Source organism: Amphibalanus amphitrite, unplaced genomic scaffold (assembly GCF_019059575.1).
Source record: "Amphibalanus amphitrite isolate SeventyFive unplaced genomic scaffold, NRLGWU_Aamphi_draft 000060F_arrow, whole genome shotgun sequence".
NCBI lineage: Eukaryota > Metazoa > Arthropoda > Thecostraca > Balanomorpha > Balanidae > Amphibalanus > Amphibalanus amphitrite.
This window is the reverse complement of record NW_024881556.1, coordinates 615,530-635,702: the sequence shown is the minus strand read 5'-3', so window position 1 is coordinate 635,702 and position 20,173 is coordinate 615,530. Positions and strand designations below refer to the sequence as shown.

The 20,173-nt window shown below is 51.9% G+C and overlaps 2 protein-coding genes and 1 long non-coding RNA gene across 6 annotated transcripts in view; 2 read left to right on the top strand and 1 right to left on the bottom strand.

Moving 5' to 3' along the window:
• LOC122378474 (echinoderm microtubule-associated protein-like 2) overlaps window positions 1-7,526 on the bottom strand; it is a 73,910-nt gene extending 66,384 nt beyond the window's left edge. For 3 of the 4 annotated variants that reach the window (XM_043359570.1, XM_043359574.1, XM_043359576.1), the window contains exon 1: window positions 7,384-7,486. The gene's annotated coding sequence lies outside the window, so the exon portion shown is untranslated. Of the gene's footprint in view, window positions 1-7,383 lie in introns of all 4 variants that reach the window. The other variant, XM_043359569.1, reaches the window with a different exon arrangement.
• Window positions 7,527-10,151: 2,625 nt separating this feature from the next.
• On the top strand, window positions 10,152-10,640 carry LOC122378503. The gene is made up of 2 exons (XR_006256031.1): window positions 10,152-10,323; window positions 10,463-10,640. It is a non-coding gene; the product is annotated as an uncharacterized LOC122378503 (long non-coding RNA).
• Window positions 10,641-14,867: 4,227 nt separating this feature from the next.
• Window positions 14,868-19,562, top strand: LOC122378502. Its single transcript, XM_043359612.1, has 2 exons — window positions 14,868-19,245; window positions 19,385-19,562. The coding sequence occupies exon 1, from the start codon at window positions 15,044-15,046 to the stop codon at window positions 18,206-18,208; it is 3,165 nt and encodes a 1,054-aa protein (XP_043215547.1). The 5' UTR covers window positions 14,868-15,043; the 3' UTR covers window positions 18,209-19,245; window positions 19,385-19,562.
• The last annotated feature ends 611 nt before the right edge of the window (window positions 19,563-20,173 follow it).

Here is a 20,173-nt window from a genome sequence, read left to right as displayed (position 1 = left end):
GTATCCTCTTTTGACACGTTTTTGCTATAATAGGCGGATCCAGGCGTCCAAAAAGGGGGGTTATTTTTTACCTCCCAACATAGGTGCCCTGAGTGACCCTGACACCGCCTATGCATGACCAATACAATTTTAGTCGTTCTCTCATAAGAAAATTGTAACATAACAAGACCATTGCCACCCTTTTTAGAAACAGTACCAACAAAAACCTTATTTACTATACTTTTTGTGTACCCCCAATCTCAATGATCTGTATCCGCCTATGATTTTTGAAAATGCATATTTTTAGGATCCATGTGAATTCCTGGTTCATTCTCTATCGATCGGCAAAAGTTGCGTTAATATTGGTTCAGAAGCCTGGCCGTCATAAACAGTCTAAAATGTATCTGCAATTTGCCCGTTTTTACCCCCCTCTACCCCCCTATTGACATTTTTTAATTTTATTTTTTTTAGAAATGTAGATCTCGTTGAGCCAAATCGAATGCCGTTTGAATTTTGAAAATCGGCCCGTTAGATCTCGAGATATCAAGGGGGGGTCGTAAACAGCCCCCCTGCCACTAATATGGGGTAGCCAGGAGCCTGCCACTAATAGCGTTAATGACTACTGACTACTGATTTGTGACTACTGACTACTGACCATCCACCACTGGCCGCTGACAACAACTATTGACTACTGACTACCAACTACTGACTACCAACTACTGACTACCAACTACTGACTACCCTACTGACTGCTGACCAGTGATCACTGACCAGTGACCAATCCCCAGCGGCGTGCAGAGCATCAGACAGAACGTTTGGCCAAGACGCGAGTGAACTTCTCACGTAGCAACAACACAGGGACCAATCAATTACCTATTACCAGGGGAATCTGATGGTTCTCATTTCAACTGTGTAAAATTGATGACCGTTTGCCGTGAATCAACACGAACCAACAATCCAGCTCAGCTCGCAGCAGACCCCGCTCTGCAGCACTGTAACCAGACCGGCACGGCGTCTCCGTGTCCCAGCTCTGTCAGAGCGGCGATCAGCTGACGGCGGCTGCCGAGACCGGAAGTCGCCCATTTCCGGCGCCCGCGCCGCGCCACTCCCACGGCTGTCGGCCGGCGCCCCCAGCTCGCCGGGGCCATCTACCTGCAGCCTGACCACATCTGACCGACAGGGGCGGACTCTGAGCAGCGTCAGCCACCGACGACTGACGATTGACAGACTGGTGCAGGCAGGCGTGTGAGCAGTGCCCACCCGTGAGATTCTCACGGGTGGTGAGGTGAGGGTCCCTCTCACGGTGAGAGGGACCCTCTCGGCGTCCCGTGCGGTGTCCCACCTGCCCTGCAGGTGCCGGCCAGCAGCTGATCGATATACCTGTGTCAACAGCTGCCGCCGCTATCAGACGCCGGTCGCCATGGTAACGCCACACGGCGTCCCGTGAGCAGCGGCCGCGGCCTATATTGATTGGTGAACTATGTGCTGTCCGGTGCCCGGTGGTCGGAGGCGGCTTTCAGTGGCCGGCCGTCAAAATGGGACCCGCTGACACACTATATGCCAGAAGTACACAACAGTGACAACACAAGCAGCGAAAGAATGCGTGGACTTTGAAGAGAACATCACTGGGACGTGTGCAGTGCACGCATTCAGATTCAGGCTGGGGGGATCCGTGCTATCGTAAGTTATATCGGACGTGGCTGCGAAACTTCTCTCGGTACGAAACTTCTCTTGATCGGAAGAAAATCGGAGGGATGAAAAAGAAAGAGCGGCCCATCGGAGCTACGTTGTACGTAAGTTGTTTCGCAGCGTTTAAATGCCAGTTTTACTACGATTTAAATGCCAAGCAGATCAGCTGACCTCGTAGTACCATGTCGATAAGGTCGAATTCCCCATACGTCTATAGTGTAAAAGTGACCCCTATTGCAAATGGGCTGTCAGGGACATCTCCTCTTCTGTAAATTTGGAGGGACCATGTGTCGGCATTCCCACGTTCGTTTCGGAGTCCATCTGTTCCATTTGGAGCCCTCAGTTGGCGTCAAGAGTTGGCGCAGCGAGCGCCCCGAAGACTGCGTCTGCGCACGAGGCTTCGCGATGGAGGAGTATTTTGACGAAATCGCCCTCGCTGCAGAAGAAATAGAGGGACTTGTTGAGAAAGAGAAGGCCGCAGTGTGCCGACGACTTTAAACTGTACGCCAACGCCAAGACCAAGGCAATCAGGGGGCGCTCAGATGATCGGGAGGTTTCAATTGATCAGGGACCCACCAGGTGACCAGGGAACCCTCTGATAACCCTTCCAGTAACCAGGGACTCCTTCAATAACCAGGGGCCCCTCAGTAAACGTGGGCCACTCAGGTTACTGCAAGAGACAGGAGTCCCTTATAACCAGGGACCGGCAAGGTCTCTCAGGTCCGTTTTTGACAAAGCTGTTATTGACGTCATATGCGATTGCGAGCCCTTTGCCACCAGCAGAGGGCCCTTTCAAGCCTTTTTAGGGCCGTTTAACGTCTCTTGAGTTTCCTTTGAGGCTAAGGGCCTCTTCAGCAGCCGAGGGGTCTTTGAGGCCTTTTTGAGGGCCACTTAACGTCAGCTGAGGACCGTTGGACGCCATCTGAGGACCGTTTGGGGCCTTCTGATGGCCAGTAGATGCCAACTGAGGGCTCTCGCCTCTCTGACACCAGCTGAGGGCACGCTGACACCAACTGGGGGCCTCCTGACACCAGCTAAGGGCGCTTTTATATTTGACACGCGCTCAGGGCCCTTTGACGCCCTTTGAGACCTTCTGAGGTCCGTTTGACGCCAGCAGAGGACCCTTTGGGGTCATATGAGGGCCCTTGGCTGCCTTCTAAGCGGCCTTTGAGGCTTTTTGAGGGCCGCTTGACGCCAGCTGAGGACCGTTGCGGTTGGACTCCAGTTACGGACCGTTTGATGCCTTCTGATGGCCATTTCGCGCCAGGGGCCCCTGACACTAGCTGGGGGCCCTCTGACACTAGTAATGGCCCTTTAAGGTCTTCTGAGGTCCGGTTAACGCTAGCGGAGGGCCTTTTGAGGCCAAATGAGGGCCCTTTGAGACCTTATAAGGGCTCCTTGAGGCTTTTGAGGGCCGCGTGACGGCATCTGAGGACCGCTGTACTCCAGCTGACGACCGTTTGAGGCCTTCAGATGGACTTTTGGCGCCAGCTGAGGAGGGCTCACTGACACCAGCTGGGGGCCCTCTCACACAAGCTAAGGACTCTTTAAGGCCTTCGGAGGGTCGTTTGACGCGAGCTCAGGGCCCTCTGACGCAGGTTTAGGCCCTTTGATGCCCTTTAAGGTCTTCTGAGGTAGGTTTAACGTTGGCTGAGAGCCATTTGAACCCATCTGAGGGCCCTTTGAGGCCATCTTGTGGCCCTTCATTTGGCCATCTGAGGGCCCTTTGACACCAGATGAGGGCCATTTGACGCTAACCGAGGGCCCTTCGAGACCATCTGAGGACCCTGTGACCCCATCTGTGGGCCCTTTGAGGTCTTTTGAGGACCATTGAAATTTCGCCACAATACCCCTGGCTGCGCTACTGGACATTTATGGACTCGTATGGGCCTGCTGGAGAACGAGATGGGCCCTCCCGGTCTTTTCAATCATTATTTCAGTTCATTTTACATGGTCTTCGGCGGTCTAAAGATTAGGGGCCCCAACTCGAATGGGGGAATGGGGGTGTGCCTTCTCCTGTGTGCGGCCTTGCCGACACTATACCGCTTGCTCTCCCTCCGCCATAAACGCACCGCTGTTAGGCGCCGACAAATACGGACCGGCGCCGCCACCGGCTCCCCCGCGGCCTGCCTCGCGTTGACATAGCCCTTCCCGAACACCAATGTAACCCCCACGCGGCCTAGGTATCGCCGCGCCCACCTGTCCGCGGCGCGGCCTCTGATGGCGTATCGGATCATTGATGGCGCGATACATGTATTGGGTCAGATTTTCGCAATTAACGCGAAAAATTGCCCAAAACACTTTTTAAATTTCAAAATTGAAAAAGAATAATTTCAAAAATGACGTGAAAGTGACCGTTTTCAACGTGTAAATTTAAAACGCTCTAGCGCCGCCATTTTTGAAGAAATCGACTTCAAATTTTGCACACGTGTTCACCAACCATATTTGTTTAACATATATTTCGGTTTTGTGAAAATTTTGAAAATTTCTTATATTTTTCTCTTGAGAAAGAGGTAAAACTTCGCTACGATCGGCCTTCCGATCGACCGAGAAGAATCGTAAAGTTATTTCGTATGTTCACCATTTGCGATACAACTTGCGTAACTACTTAGCCTCCGATACGATGGATCCCTCCAATATCTGCTCCGATACAACTTACGTTTGATCGCAACTGCGATGTGCCTTGCGATCACATGGATCCCCCCAGCCTCAAAATCGTGACAAAAGTATGTTTCTGCTCTCCCATGCCGTGGGTTAGTATTTTTTTCATTTGATAGCCGTTACTATGGCAAGGATATTTACAATGTTCCCTAGTATGTACGTACGTCAGAGCCGTTCGCCATTTTCCTTGGCCCGGCTCATACCGTGCATCGGTCGTCAGAAATAACGAGCCACGACCACGGCGTCCGACGACCCGGCAGCCCCCCTCCTCCTCCCCACCACCACCCGATTTGCTGTCCAACGGAGCATCGGCACAGCACTGGGGCCACAGTGCCGACCGGCTGCGCATACCGGCGGCGGCGGGCACCTCTCCCGGCCGACACTGCAAGTTGCAACTAACGGCGGCGGGCGGGCGCCCCTTCCCAGCACCACGGAGCGGCGCCAGCAGGCCCACAGGTCCGTCACCTTCTCTGAGGCTCGGCTCAGTCAGGCCCAAGGCTGGTCTGACCCGGTCGGCTCCTCTGCCACGGCTCCCCTGTGGGACCCGGTGGCTCCCCCGTCGGACCCGCTCTGCTCCCCGTCGGACCCGCTCTGCTCCCCCGTCGGACCCGCTCTGCTCCCCGTCGGACCTGCTCTGCTCCCCGGTGGGACCCGCTCTGCTCCCCCGTCGGACCCCGGTGGCTCCCCCGTCGGACCCGCTCTGCTCCCCGTCGGACCCGCTCTGCTCCCCCGTCGGACCCGCTCTGCTCCCCCGTCGGACCCCGGTGACTCCCCCGTCGGACCTGCTCTGCTCCCCGGTGGGACCCGCTCTGCTCCCCCGTCGGACCCCGGTGGCTCTCCCGTCGGACCCGGTCGGACCCTGCAGCGCCTCTGCACTACATACATGTCGGCACTTTACTGCCCGTCATCCGTCGCTGTCTGCTCGTGGCGCCTACCTACGTGCCTACTTTTTTCAGCTAGCTAGAGACTCTGCAAGCTACGCGGCCAATGATAAACATCTAGGTAGGCATTTAAATGCACCTTCCTCGTGAAAGTTTGCATTTGTCCAACGCTGTACGTATTATCCGTCTCTGATGCACTGGTAGGAAGTATATGATACAACGCGCACTCCGCGCACACCTGTACCTGTGTAAAACCTTGTCTTGTCTGACTTACTGAACCCAAACAAATGATAAATCTTGTTTACGTTTTTTGTTCGCTTCTGGATTTACAAGAACAAATACGCACGCCACCATTTGCCCGCGTATCTTTACCTACATAAACATGTCTGCACCATTCAGAGCGACAGGCGGGTCACCAATCTGAGCTGGCCGTCCCTCGGCCGATAGTGGCAGATAGTGGACGGTGCCGATAGCACCCACACCCGCTGGAGCTCTACCTCAATGGCACGTATGTATGTACACAGACGCCGCTCTGATAGGCGCGCCGGTCACCAGAGATCAGCCACTCGTGGGTCAGACCTCTCACAGATAGTGCCTCGGGTGGACCTCGATAGTCAGGGGCGCCCTGCTAGCTGACAGAGTAACCCCAGCCTCACTGCAGCTACAGTTGCAGTTTAACTGCCCGCCGGTAAACATCCTTGCCTGTTGTCTAAAAACATAAATATAGGTGGGTATTAATTGGTGCTGGCTTTACCTATGCCTACCTACCTCAATTGGTCATTAGCAATCATTTATTGCTTCCATCATCAATTGTTCATTGCTGCAAATAAGCATGACAACGAATGCCTAGGGGATGACCTTAGTCAAAGTTAATAAATACTTTATAAGATCCTGCAAAATTAAAGATTTGTTATTGTAAAACTTCAGCCCAGGCCAGAGGGCTGTCGCGAATCTTTTCAGCGTGAAACCGTTATGACCGTTAACTTCCGATATAAGATTGATGTATTACAGTATATATAGGTATATGCTCATGATATAAGTATTCGATGCTCGTTAGTCGTTACACAAGCCGTTTATTTTCGTTTAGAGGCTTACAGATCTGAAAGAACATAGTTGTCTGCCTAGCTAGAAAAAGACGGATATCTCGCAACGAAAAGCTAGCACAAAGCTACATTGCCCCCTGAAATCAGCGGTGACGTGAGGGTGGCGCAATCACGAGCCCTGGTTTGGCATGGTTTGGTGTTCACCCAGCTGGTTTGGTACGGTTTGGTGAACCCAGCTGGTTTGGTACGGTTTGGTGAACCCAGCTGGTTTGGTACGGTTTGGTTGGTGAACCCAGCTGGTTTGGTACGGTTTGGTGAACCCAGCTGGTTTGGTATGGTTTGACTGGACAGTGGACAGTGGACAGTGGACAGCCTTGATTCGTTGATTCTCATCAAGCAACTCCGCCTATAAAACAAGTGAGGTGCTAACCGAATGATCACCGGCTACCGAGTTTCCGAATAATAATTGGAGCTTGGCAAGTGTCAACCGATTAGTAAAAACGATTGACACTATACATGTGGAATATCTCACAAGACCGGAAGCGGCCGTCCAACGTTTACCTCCGCCGCCGTGTTTCACCCGGTCTCGCAACACATTTTGTTCTGGCCGTTCTCCGTGTAATACGTATTCTTACAGAGCTACATAAGGTGGCCCATTAGAACCGACATTGGCCGTTCTTTTCAACAAGGGGTCTCTCATTATCGTAGGAGATAGGTTTTAGAGATATAAGCAATATTAGTTAGGGGGCTCACTTATTTCGGAACACTCTGTACCTCCTACACAGCTACACAGTGCCATTGGTTTTAGGCTGCATTACTGAAGGTGTTACCGTCTCCATATTGGATGTGTGCAACTGTCGGTACACTGCACAGTGGGTCGTAAACGCGCGCGCGCCTTGACATGCGAACGACATGATGGGGCGGGACGCTATGACCCCCCCCCCCCTCCATCCCAACGAAATACAACTTATTGATTAGCAGCGAGTGCCGGCTACACTTTGGACACGTAGTGTTACAGATAGTGTTACATACGGCACATGGTGTGTTGGACGCGTAGTGTTACAGATAGGTGTACGGCCATCGCACGCCGTGACGTTGTAGCCTGCTCTGCGCCACTGGCGACCACTGACCTGTATTTGACGGCGGCAGGGCGGACGGGTGACGGCGAGCACCACCAGCGGCACCTCCTCACGGGACCACTCGGCGCCGCACTGAGTGAGGCAGGCGGTCCGCGGTCCGGTCCGGTCCGGTCCGGCGAGCGGCGGCCGGGTCTGAGCGACACCTGCCGCCCGGCGCTCCGCCGCAGCGGCCGCCCAACCAACCAGCAGTTCTAACAACTCCCTATAGGTGACGCCGCGGCGCTGAACAGTCTCGACTGGTCTCGACATTAGTTTGCGAGTGTATGCAGATGAGGGCGGGGTAATGGCGAGTCGGCGACACCATACATAAGCATTTTCCACCATACCTCCACTATTTACACTGACGGATCAAGCTTGCGCTTTTTTGGGTGGGGGTGGGGGGGGGGGCGGGGCAACTCATGCAGGAGCCACACCTATAGGGTATCCCTAATTCCCAAATCCTGTTTTTTCATCGGATTTAGGCCTCTTATTTTTCGTCACAGCCCTGACGCGATGAATATTTGTTTTAACCAGTGACACCAGTGTCCCAGAATTACCCAAGCATTTATTTTCTGGCTAAAAGTACAATTGCGCTCGATTCCTAGTGAAACATATAATAGCCGCGTTTACATAGGGCTAGTTGCCAGATAGTGGAATTCCGATAACGAGACATTTATTCCCCACTATTATATTATATACCTACATATCCGGAATTGGAGGATGTTCAGTAATTGAGGCGCTCGCTCATAAAATGCCGTGCGTTTCATGCACAATCCTCAAGCAAAATTATTTTTACTTTCCAATTTTCCACATTTTCTCAAGGCTTAGACCGTTACAGAGACCGTTTTAATTGACTTTGATGAAGTTGAACGCGAGAAATCACAACCAAATGCTACATTAGGTTGTAAAGAACTGAATTGCGTTTTCCCACACACGTGGCGTTTTATCACCTACGTCTGCAGGAGAGACCGGACCCACTATGCCCCCCCCCCCCCCACCATCGAAAGGTTCTTCATGACTCCCGGGGGCCCCCGGGGAACCTGGGGGGCCCTATACACTGTGGTGGGCCCCTACGAAAGCAGGTGGCCCCCTCCTGGGCGAAATCCTGGGTACGTGCCTGGTTTTAACTAAAATGAAAAAAAAAAAACAGAAATGGTAGCCCACCCGACCCATGCCTTCATATCACTTTGTTAACACTTTACATTGCTTTCGTCGACCAGTTCACCCGCTCCAGGTCGGTGCTTGGCGCCACCTTTGCGGGCCGGGAGGTGGTAAAACACCCCCTGTCTAACTCGGCTCCTGGGCCACGCACTGATTGAACCCTGTTTCATTATCGTTTGGGGGAGGGGGCAAACGGGCCACTTTAAGCCTGAGGGGATGACCCTAAATGCCCTCTCCCCGGATCCGCCAGTGTAAGAGACCATTGGAGCTGCAGGTGGGTACCTCAGACGTCTGGGTGCGCCCTCAGATGTATAGGACTCAAGTGGAGACTTTTTATGTTATAGTGAACTGAAAGGACCCAAAGGAGCCCGTCTAGGGTTCCTGGAGATAGACGTGGGCCCTCAGGAGCCCGCCAGAGCCCCCAATGAGGGATAAGTGAGGGATACCAAGCGTCTGCATACAGTGGCGGATCCGGGGGGGGGGGGCAAAATGGGCATTTGTCCCTCCCAAACGGCATAATTTTAACATTACGCCTATGGACGAGGCATGGAAAGAACCGATAAATTGTTATGGTTTGCCCCCCCCCCAAAAAAAAAACTCTGAGCTGGATCCGTTCTGTCTGCATATTGCATAAGCCATAACGCCTGTAGAGATCAATATATTATGTATATTCAGTTTTCAGCAACTGACTGGATCAAATGCCGATGTGATCATCAAAAGTCGGAATTGGCCCTTAGAGGCCCGTAAAGACCCTTTTAAGAAATAAGTGACCACTTAGAGATTGGCCTGAGCTCTGACCGAAATAAGCCTCTTACCGTTTTTGCGGGAAGGGGGCGAAAAGTGCCCCTTGTTTCTTGTTTATAATTTTTTTTTTCGTTCCCAGTCACAAATGGTTGCACTGATTTCGGTAACGGTGGGGCAGGCGTCACCAACAGCTTTCTGTTGTAAACAACCAAGGTTGAGGCATTGTTTGGGCCCGAATGCATACACCATTTACGCGAGATTACCCACAATGCTCGGACACGTTGATGACGTCACTGGTGGCTTAAATATTTGGTATGCTCGATCTAAATGTACTATCGATGCAGGGTTTTCTATCGATATGAGAACTTTGATTTGCAAAGCGGGAAGGTCGCACGTGAAAATGACTTTTGAGCTCTCTAACAAGATTGAGATCGCGGGTTCCAATCCCATCGCGTCGGCGGCAAGAAATTGCCGTGCCTTTTATCAAGTTTTGCAATCCGTTTTTAGGTCGGGAGCTAATTTTCACCGGCGAATTTGATGACCGTTGTCCTGAGTGAAAAGATGGCACGAGTGCTGATAATTTTCATCTTCCTGGCAGACCCATTTATTTATTTTATTTATTTATTTATTCAAATAAATCGCCAACAGGCTCATGGCCCATTAACAGGCGAAGTCATACCACAACATAAAATACACACACAAGGTATACACTAACCCGAAGACACGCACTCATTCGCAATTAGATGACACTTAAAAATACAGAGATCCATGAAAGAGATCCATTAAATAATAAGATATAATATAAAAGTACACAGTAAAAATAAAATTAAATTAAAAGAAAAAAACAATAAGAATAGGAAAAGTACAAATGTTGTGACACGCGATAATGATTTAGTAGCACTGTCCTGCGGCGCTTATAATTTAGTTGCACTGTATCGCGGCGTAAACGAAACTCGCGCGCAATAAGTGTATTTTCGTGTTACGGACACGCGTCAGCTGCGCATTTTCTTTCTTTTGAGCCTACGCGTGGCCGCGGAAGGGCCAGTGGTGAGATTATGATGAATATTGTATATGATCATGACCAGATGTATGTATTCATGAGAGCCAATGTATTGTTAACCGTTTGTATAGCGTGTAGAGATTCAGATAGGCCGAATGGTTGAAATAGTGTTCTCTTGTGTTGCAGGATACCTAGTTTGGCACAGTGCCAACTGCCAGAAATGACCTGCTAGACTGTGACGAGCTCAAACCATTCGGAACACCTGCGTCGACCTGTCTCAGACACCAACTCATTTATGTTATATTTTGTTTACCTTCAGTCCATCATGCCTGTTTTTATTTTCTAATACACAGCAGCACTGACACGAGCGGGTTGTCACCGAGTCGGGCCTCAGATGGTCACAGTTCCGAATGAAGCTTTCAAGCAGTTTCAAGATGTCAGAATTGTATGTCAGTTACGCAAGTCAATTCTGAATGACAGTTTCAAGATGCAGTTTCGGAGTGACAGTTTCACGTCAGATGTCATGTTATTTTTCACATGTCAATCCTGAAGTACCAGATCCTTTCCCTTCTGTCTCAGTATGAAATACTAGATTCTGACACAATTTCAGTCCTGATACATTGTATATATCCTAACATTTGTTACATCACATCAGAATAAGCACACACACAGACCACCAGAATTCATCATGTCTTCGACAACGAGTCGCCTGAAGCAGAAGCGTGGCCAGATGTTGTGCAGGCTTACCAGAGTAAGAAGGCGGGTGTCTGTCCTCATCAGCAGTCGAGGTTCCCGCACACAACTAATGGCCATGATGAAGGAACTCGATGATGCTCTGCAATGTGTTGAAGAAGTGAATGATGAACTAAAGATGTCAGTACCAGAGGATAAGGAGCTACTACAAGAGGCGGATGAATACATAACCTCGGCAACAAAGCAGTATGATGATGCATACGAGCGAGCTCAGGGCTATCTCAAGTCAAGGCAAGGTGAGCCACCCTCGGTGGCTTCAGATGCTGAGAAGTCTCAGGCCTCAGGAGCTGTCAGGAAAGCGGAAGTAGCCCTCCAGCTAAAACAGCAAGAACTACAGATATTGCAACAGAGGCAACAACGGGAGAGAGAAGAGCAAGAACTCAAGAGGAACAATGAGTTGCAGTCTGCAAAGGAAGCTGAAGACCTGGTCAAGTTGGAGGTTCGGTTGACCGCAGCAGCAGAGGACGACCTGAACTGGGACCGGAGGAAAGACTTCGATGGTGAAGCGGCAGCCACTGCAGACCAGGCTCATCGCACAGAGACAGGGAAGAGTACCCATGCCTCACAGTCACAGCAGCCTGAACCGTTGTTCCTGAGGAGTCTCCCACGCATCACACTACCCAAGTTCAGTGGTAGTCCTGGGGAGTGGCCCAAGTGGTATGCTCTCTACCGAACCCTCGTCCATGACCAGCCCCTAAACTCTACAGAGAAGATGGTCCACCTCCAGAGTGCCGTTGCAGGACCAGCTCAACAGATCATCAGCGGCATGTTCTATGAAGGACGGCTCTATGAAGATGCTTTGAGAGCGCTTGAAGACCGCTTCGGTAAGAAAGAAGACATCGTGCAGGAGAACATGAAGGCGATCTTCAGAAGTCCATCACCTTCTTCAAACCAAGACCTGCAGGGACTGGAGCGATTCCACTCAGCCGTGCACTCTGCAGTGACAGTTCTGCAGAATCTTGAGTATGACGGAGACCTCCATAGTACAGAGAACCTGCGCAGAGTGATCGAGAAGTTGCCACAGGACATGAAGTATGCGTGGAGTGAACATGCAGTGGAGATGGAGCCTCGCCGTGCTTCGCTGACAGAGTTCGACCAGTGGCTTGCCAAGCAGGTCAGGATCACCCAGAAGCTGGCTTCAGTGACTCTGACACGCCAAGACCGAAGGCAAGGAGGTTGGATCCCAGGCCCAGGTGCAGCGCAGAAAGCCCCAAGACAGAAACCAGTATCAGAGACGCGAGCTACACTGACCACAGGAACCACCAGCACGAGCCAGACGCAGCACTGTGTGTGCTGTGAAGGAGCTCACCCACTGAAGGAGTGTCCAGCATTCCAAGAACTGGACGCTGATCGGCGAGCTCAACTCGTGCTGAGGACAGGCACCTGCTTCGTGTGCCTCAAGAGAGGACATCGGATCAAGACCTGCGCGTTCAAGAGAGACTGTGGAATCGACGGGTGCATGATGAAGCACCATCAGCTGCTGCATGGCAGCAAACGAGTGACATCACCAGCGAGAGACAACGAGCACAGAGTCGTGGCCGCAGTCACAGAGCGGGAGCGGATCTCGGAGAGCGTGACGTTGCTGCAGGTGGTACCTGTGCGCGTTCACACCGAGGACGGTTACCGAGACACGCTGGCGCTACTCGATCCAGGGTCACAGACCAGCCTCGTGTCAGACCAGCTCGTCCGTGATGCTAACCTAACCGGAGATCAACAGCAACTCTGCATCGAGAACGTAGAAGGTCGGGGAAGCACCAGAAGGACCACCCGAGGTCAGCTGACTCTGAGTCCTCTCTGTGCTGGGGAAGACCCTCACTGCAAGATCTTCGTCCCTGAAGCCTTCTCGGTGCCAAGAGTTAACGTGCGCGTCCAAGAAATCCCTAACAAGATCAGAAACTGGGAGAAGTGGAGGCACCTCCACGGACTGCAACTACCAGATTGCACCAGAGGGACCGTAGAGATTCTCCTGGGTGCAAATGTACTGGAAGCAGTGCTACAGAGAGAGGCGAGGATCGGCAGCGCCGGAGAGCCGGTAGCAGTCCGAACGGCCTTCGGTTGGTCCCTGACAGGCACCATCGCCGGCTTCACTCCTGCTTCGACAAACCATCGACAAGTCATGTTCCTCCTCCGGCAGCAAGTAGAGGAGTGGTGGACCACAGAGGCGTTCGGCACGCGTTGTGACGTGAACGAATCGTCTGCAGAAGATCAGCGGAGCATCAAAATCCTGAACGACACCGTCAAGAGAGGAGAGAACCGATACGAGTCCGGCCTCCTGTGGAAGAATGAAGACGTCAAGATGCCGGAAAACCAAGCCACCGCACACAGCCGCTATCCGGGTTCAGAATTGGCCAATACCCTAATTTTCGACAAATTTTAAAGCGTGCTTTTCTCACATTTTCTGGTCGTAAATTGATCAGACTGTATGAAATATCATCCAGAAAAAATATTACTCATTCTGGCACAGATTGATGGGCTCCCAAAGTACACCGTTTTGTTTTGCTCCGTGAGACCGAACTTGTGCTGCGATTTTCATGTAAATGTTGACGAGTCTCCTGCATATTCTTTGCTTGAAGATGCGTAAGTAAGATATCAGCTGAAAGGGGAGAATGTGCGGAATCCATTGGTAACAAAAGTGCATCTAAAAAACTTCCCACTCAGTTATTGTAAGCTAATTGTTGCACACTTGCACAAAGCAGAAGGGCTTGAGGATTTCAATATTTACATGGACCTACCAAAAAACGCACAGCGTGCTTCACATCGAGACAACGTCCATAACATATACCGTACAATTGTGATTCATTTGCTGAAAAAATTAGGTCGGCATCACACTGCCGGCAAAAGTTATTGCAGTTCTAGTGACGCTAGGTCGCCGCCCGGCCGACCCCGGTCAGGTCGGCCGGGCGGCGGCCGTGCAGCTGACGTCCGTGCGGTTCGGCAGCTGACCAATCAGCTGCGAGAGAGGAGCGCGGCCGCGGTCCGTCTAATCGCCCCGGCAGTTGCTTGTGCGGGGGGGGGGGGGGTGCTCGACGCTCGTGTCGATTGCATTTGTTGGTTGTCGATTGTCGATTGACTTGTGGGTATACTTTCTGGTGACCAATAAATGTACGTCGTCTTAACTGAATGTAGTCTGATCAAATTCAATAAATCAAAAAGACATCCAGCCAACAGAACATGGTAAGAATGTCCGATATGGTTGATAACATTCAGAGTTTTGGGGAGCAGCCATCGACCAGAATGAACCTTATTGGCTTTTGTATGTAACATTTGCATTGCTTTTGGAAGGTTTCAGTTAGATATCTTCAGAAATGGCAATGTTATCGGCTTTTGCATTTTACCGTAGTTCGGTTAATCACAATTTTCGATATTGCAAAGGCAATTTCAGTACGTTCTTGACATCGAAAACCAAAACGAATAGTATCATCGTGTTCCATAGCTCAAATTGCATCCGATGCACATCTTTTTTGTTGAGAATGTTCAACTTCAAAATTTGACCTTTTTGACCTCGCCGTGACCTGACCTTCATTTGTCGAATGGAAATAGTTACGAATCGGACGACCCAGATGACATCATTTTTAGATGCATTTGCCGAAATGGACCATAAAAGATGTGTCGCATGAGGTATACATTTCCTTCCATGACCTTTTCCATGACCTTTTCTGACCCATGACCTTTCCATGACCTTTCGTGACAAAGTTAGGTTTCGTTTGTCAGCTATTCCTATCAGAAGCCGTTTGAATTTTTAGTATTGAACGAGTAGTTTCGAAGACAGCAGGGAAGCTATGCGGAATCCCCTCCCGAGTCACCCACGTTATGGGATATACCCGTCATCCGCGGATTACAAGCAAAAATATTTTTTACGGCAATGCTGGATCAGCAGGATGCTCATACGTTTCCATACGTGACCTCAAGGTTTACTTCACATATAATAAAAATTCGTTGGCAAAATGTCAACTGGTTAACGAGTTATCACATTTTGGCCACTTCCGAACTCAAATAGCGGCTGTGTGCACCGCCATGGGGAGACTCAAGAAGCTGGAGAAGAGCCTGATGCGGGATCCCAAGAAAGCTGAAGCCTACGGAGCGGCGATCCGAGCGTATGTCAACGCCGGTCACGCACGAAAGCTGCCCAGGGAAGAAGCTGAGAAACCGCATGAGAAGCTCTGGCTACTTCCTCATCACGCTGTAGTCAACCCCAACAAACCCAAGCTGAGAGTGGTCTTCGACGCAGCAGCCTCCCATCTGGGCGTGTCTCTCAACAGCGAGCTGATGAGGGGCCCAGACCTCCTCCAGAATCTGGTCGGGATTCTTCTTCGCTTCAGACAGGAGAAAGTCGCGATCGTGGCCGACATCACACAGATGTTTCACCAGATCCAGATCCGTGAACAAGACCAGCCAGCACTGAGCTTCTTGTGGCGTGACCTCGACTCGTCGCGAGAGCCTGACATGTACCGCATGCTCGTCGCGATCTTCGGTGCGAAATGCAGTCCTGCTATCGCGAACTATGTCCTACAGAAAACAGCAGAAGATGGCTGTTCAGGGACAGCGGAATCTCTGATCGCCAAAGAAGCAGTGTCAACTAGCTTCTATATGGACGACTTTGTGAAGTCTGAAGCGTCCGTAGAAGCAGCCAGAATCATGAAGACAGAAGTGACAAGTCTGCTGACCCACGGGGGCTTCAATCTGACGAAGTGGGTTAGTAGTGAGAAGACAGTGCTGTCAGACGTTCCAGACCAAGAACGGGGAGTACTGAAAGAAGAAGACCGCTCTCCAGGGAACCCGTACTGCACAGTGCTGGGATGCAAGTGGATCCCAGAGGACGACACAATCTCCGTCAAGATCAGCCGACTCTCAGTACCTGCCACGAAGAGAGGGGTGTTGAAGCAAGCTGCCTCAGTGTATGATCCCCTGGGGATGCTGACACCCTTCACTCTACTCGCCAAGAAGCTGATCCAGGACCTCTGGCGAGAGAAGTTCGACTGGGATGAGCCTCTGACCGGAGACGAGCTCCGCAGCTGGATCCGCTGGCAAGAAGACCTCAAGTACGTGGAAGAAGTCCGTATCCCGAGATGGTATCGCGCTCAGGGTCAGGAGTCAGAAGCTCAGTACGAGCTACATCTCTTCAGTGACGCCTCCGAGCACGCCTTCGGCGCGATAGCCTACGTCAGAGTGCTGTCGCATGGTACCAGCTACTGTCAGTTCGTCATGGCCCGCTCGAGACTGGCTCCGCTGAGACAGCTCTCCATAGTTCGTCTCGAACTTCAAGGTGCCGTACTGGCAACCAGAGTGGCTACCACCATCAAGAAAGAGATCGACTACAACTTCACCAGAATCTGCTTCTGGACGGACAGCCGCGTCGTGTTGCAGATGCTGAAGAACGAGAGTCGAAGATACCACACGTTTGTGGCTAATCGTGTATCCGAGATCCACGAGTCTACGAGCCCAGAACAGTGGTTCCATGTTCCAGGGACAGAGAACCCGGCAGACCTATGCTCCAGAGGTCAATCTCTGTCGACACTCAAGGAGGAAGACTGGTGGGACGGCCCGCCATTCCTCAGACACAGTGAAGAGCTCTGGCCTCCACAGAGCGACGCAGGAGAGCTCAGTGCAGACTGCAAAGAGCTCAAGCGACCAACCGTCTGTACGCTGCAAGCGGCAAGTCGCGTCCAGACTCAAGAGCTACCTACTGATTCAGCAATTCCAGATCCAGCGCGGTTCTCATCATGGCTGAAGTTCCGCCGCGTCGTTGCGTGGATGCAACGTTTCATCAAGAACGCAAGAAGTAAGGTCTCTGGGACAGCAGGGACTAGTGGACCTCTGCAAAGTGCAGAGATCGAGGCAGCTGAACTCTGCATTCTGAGAGCAGAGCAGAGAAAACCGCGGTTCTCATCACCTCAGCACTTCTCCCACCTGTCACCCTTCCATGACAGCCGTGGACTGCTGAGAGTGGGAGGCCGCCTCGGCCAGGCTCCGCTGGCGGAGCCCACGCGCCACCCAGTCATACTGCAAGCTGACAGCGAGATCACCAGACTGATCATCACAGACGCGCACAAGCGAGTTCTTCACTCCGGTTTGGAACTAACTCTCTGTGAAGTTCGAACCAAGTACTGGGTGGAGAAGATGAGATCTACAGTCAAGAAGCAGCTACAGAAGTGTGCGTTCTGCCGTAACCGCAGAGCCACCCCTCAGCCACCCAGGATGGCTGACCTGCCAGAGGCGAGGTTTGACATGAGACGGCCTTTCAGCACAGTGGGTCTAGACTATCTCGGCCCACTGACAGTGAAGAAGTTCCGCAAGACGGAAAAGAGGTACGTCTTACTGCTTACCTGCCTCGCAACCAGAGCCGTGCACCTGGAGATGACCGTCTCAATGGACGCTGAATGCTTCTTGATGGCATTGAGACGGTTCATCGCTCGCAGAGGCAAGCCTCAAACGATCTACTCCGACAATGGGACTAGCATAGTTGAAGGTGAAAGAGAACTCCGGGACCAGATCAAACGCTGGAATCAAGAACACATCACCGACACGCTAAGTCAGAGCAACATCAAGTGGGTGTTCCTCCCGCCTGCAGCTCCTCACATGGGAGGCTCGTGGGAGCGCCTGGTTGCGACCGTCAAACGAGCCCTCAGAGTAGTGCTCGGCAACCAGTGCGTCTCCGAGGACGTTCTTCTCACCGCCCTGGCTGAAGTAGAGTTCATGGTGAATGGCCGCCCTCTCACCTACGTAAGTAGCGACCCACAAGATCCAGAACCACTAACACCCAACCACTTTCTGCTGGGTGCTACTGACGCTCGAGAAGGACTACCTCCAGGAGTCTTCAATGACAGTGACCTGATCGGACGACGACGATGGAGACAGACACAGATCCTGGCTGACCATCTGTGGACCAGATGGCGCCGGAAATACCTACCATTTCTGGCTGACAGAAAGAAATGGAGACAAGAGAGCAGAAATCTGCAAGAAGGTGATGTCGTGCTGATGGCAGACACCTACAACACTCCAAGAGGTGACTGGCCTCTGGGCCGGATCATCAAAGTCTTCCCGGGATCGGACGGGCGAGTCCGATCAGCCGAAGTCAAGACTCGCAGCGGCACCTTCACCAGACCCGCACACAAGCTGTGTCTACTAGAGGGCGCTGATGACGCCCGGCGACTGGTGGCGTGTGTGCCGGCCCGTCACTGATGGCGCCCGGCGCGCGCTGCTGCCGGCTGGCCCGGCGCGCGCTGCTGCCGCCGGCTCGTCGTGCGCTGCTGTCGCTGCTGCTCACCTGCTGCCTCCGGCGCCGGCGCGCTGCGCCCGTCGCGCCCTGCTGCCGGCTGGCCCGGCGCGCGCTGCTGCCGCCGGCTCGTCGTGCGCTGCTGTCGCTGCTTGCTGCCGGCTGGCCCGGCGCGCGCTGCTGCCGCCGGCTCGTCGTGCGCTGCTGTCGCTGCTACTCACCTGCTGCCTCCGGCGCCCGCGCGCTGCGGCCGCCGCGCCCTGCTGCTGGTGATACCCGGGCCGCCTGGTTGTGGGCGGCGCCCGAGCCGCTGAACCGGTGGCGGTATCGGTCTTGTTCAGAGAGACGCCGGAGACGCGACTGCTGCCCGTCAGTGTCCGTCGTACACTGCATTCCGGTGAAGAAGAGAGACTAATCTCAGTGATTGAGACAATCCGGTGTTTCACCCGTGTTCGCGTAATCTGTGATCGACTCGCCGCGCTCAGTGAATATGTTACTCGTGATTAAGTGATGCGTTTAGTTATTGCGTTCAGACAGCGACGCCTGCTGAGTTAGCATACCAGTGTGTATGAAGTTGAGACTAGTGGAATGTTGCCTCAAGGCTCGCTGATTCCAGTACCGTGGATGGACCGCTGTGAGCTGCCGACTCTGCTCCTGATGACTGCAGGGTCAACCGTACAGGTCAACCGACTGCCTCTACAGAGCTCTCCGAAGAAGTGTTAGCTGGCTGTGTCGATCGCTGTGATTTGTCCCACCGCTCTCGGAAGCATTTGTTGGACTCAGGTCGATATCGTGTTCCCGTGTGTGAACACTGGCGGGGGAGGGTGTTGTGACACGCGATAATGATTTAGTAGCACTGTCCTGCGGCGCTTATAATTTAGTTGCACTGTATCGCGGCGTAAACGAAACTCGCGCGCAATAAGTGTATTTTCGTGTTACGGACACGCGTCAGCTGCGCATTTTCTTTCTTTTGAGCCTACGCGTGGCCGCGGAAGGGCCAGTGGTGAGATTATGATGAATATTATATATGATTATGACCAGATGTATGTATTCATGAGAGCCAATGTATTGTTAACCGTTTGTATAGCGTGTAGAGATTCAGATAGGCCGAATGGTTGAAATAGTGTTCTCTTGTGTTGCAGGATACCTAGTTTGGCACAGTGCCAACTGCCAGAAATGACCTGCTAGACTGTGACGAGCTCAAACCATTCGGAACACCTGCGTCGACCTGTCTCAGACACCAACTCATTTATGTTATATTTTGTTTACCTTCAGTCCATCATGCCTGTTTTTATTTTCTAATACACAGCAGCACTGACACGAGCGGGTTGTCACCGAGTCGGGCCTCAGATGGTCACAACAAATAAACTTTAAAATCTCTAAGGCACGGTTCTCAAAGGCATGTTCCTGCAGTGGACCACGACGAATGATTTAAAAGAGATAAAGGTACCCGACGTGAAATCCACCTGAGGATTCCTGGCGATAAAATCATTTGCCTGGGCCGCCAGCCTTGTAAAAGTTCCTGTCTTTACCGTCGAGACTCGAGCAAACTGTCGCCCATGCATAATTATATTTCTTACACACTATTAGTTGCTATAAATTCTTTAATTCTTCACTTCCATAAATTCTAAAACGGTTGATCTTGTCCCGGCGGGGAAAAGATCAAGTGTTGATCTTTTCCCGGCCGGGAAAGATCACAAAGATCTTTTCCCGGCCGGGAAAAGACCAGCTGTTCTTGCCACGAACGGTTTATATCCTCGTGTCTTTGGTCAATGGATCTTTCGATTCGGTATGTAACAAAATCGGATCATGTACGCACAGTTCATTTGCATAGTTCATTTGCATCAATGTTGCGTCAATGTTGAGAAATAAAACTCCGCATGGTCAGCGTCAACCGTGTAGACTGTAGGTATATGTATTAGTTGAGCAAA

Excerpts from the sequence above, each read along its gene's own strand:
- LOC122378502 (XM_043359612.1), top strand. The coding sequence starts at position 15,044 with ATGGGGAGACTCAAGAAGCTGGAGAAGAGCCTGATGCGGGATCCCAAG.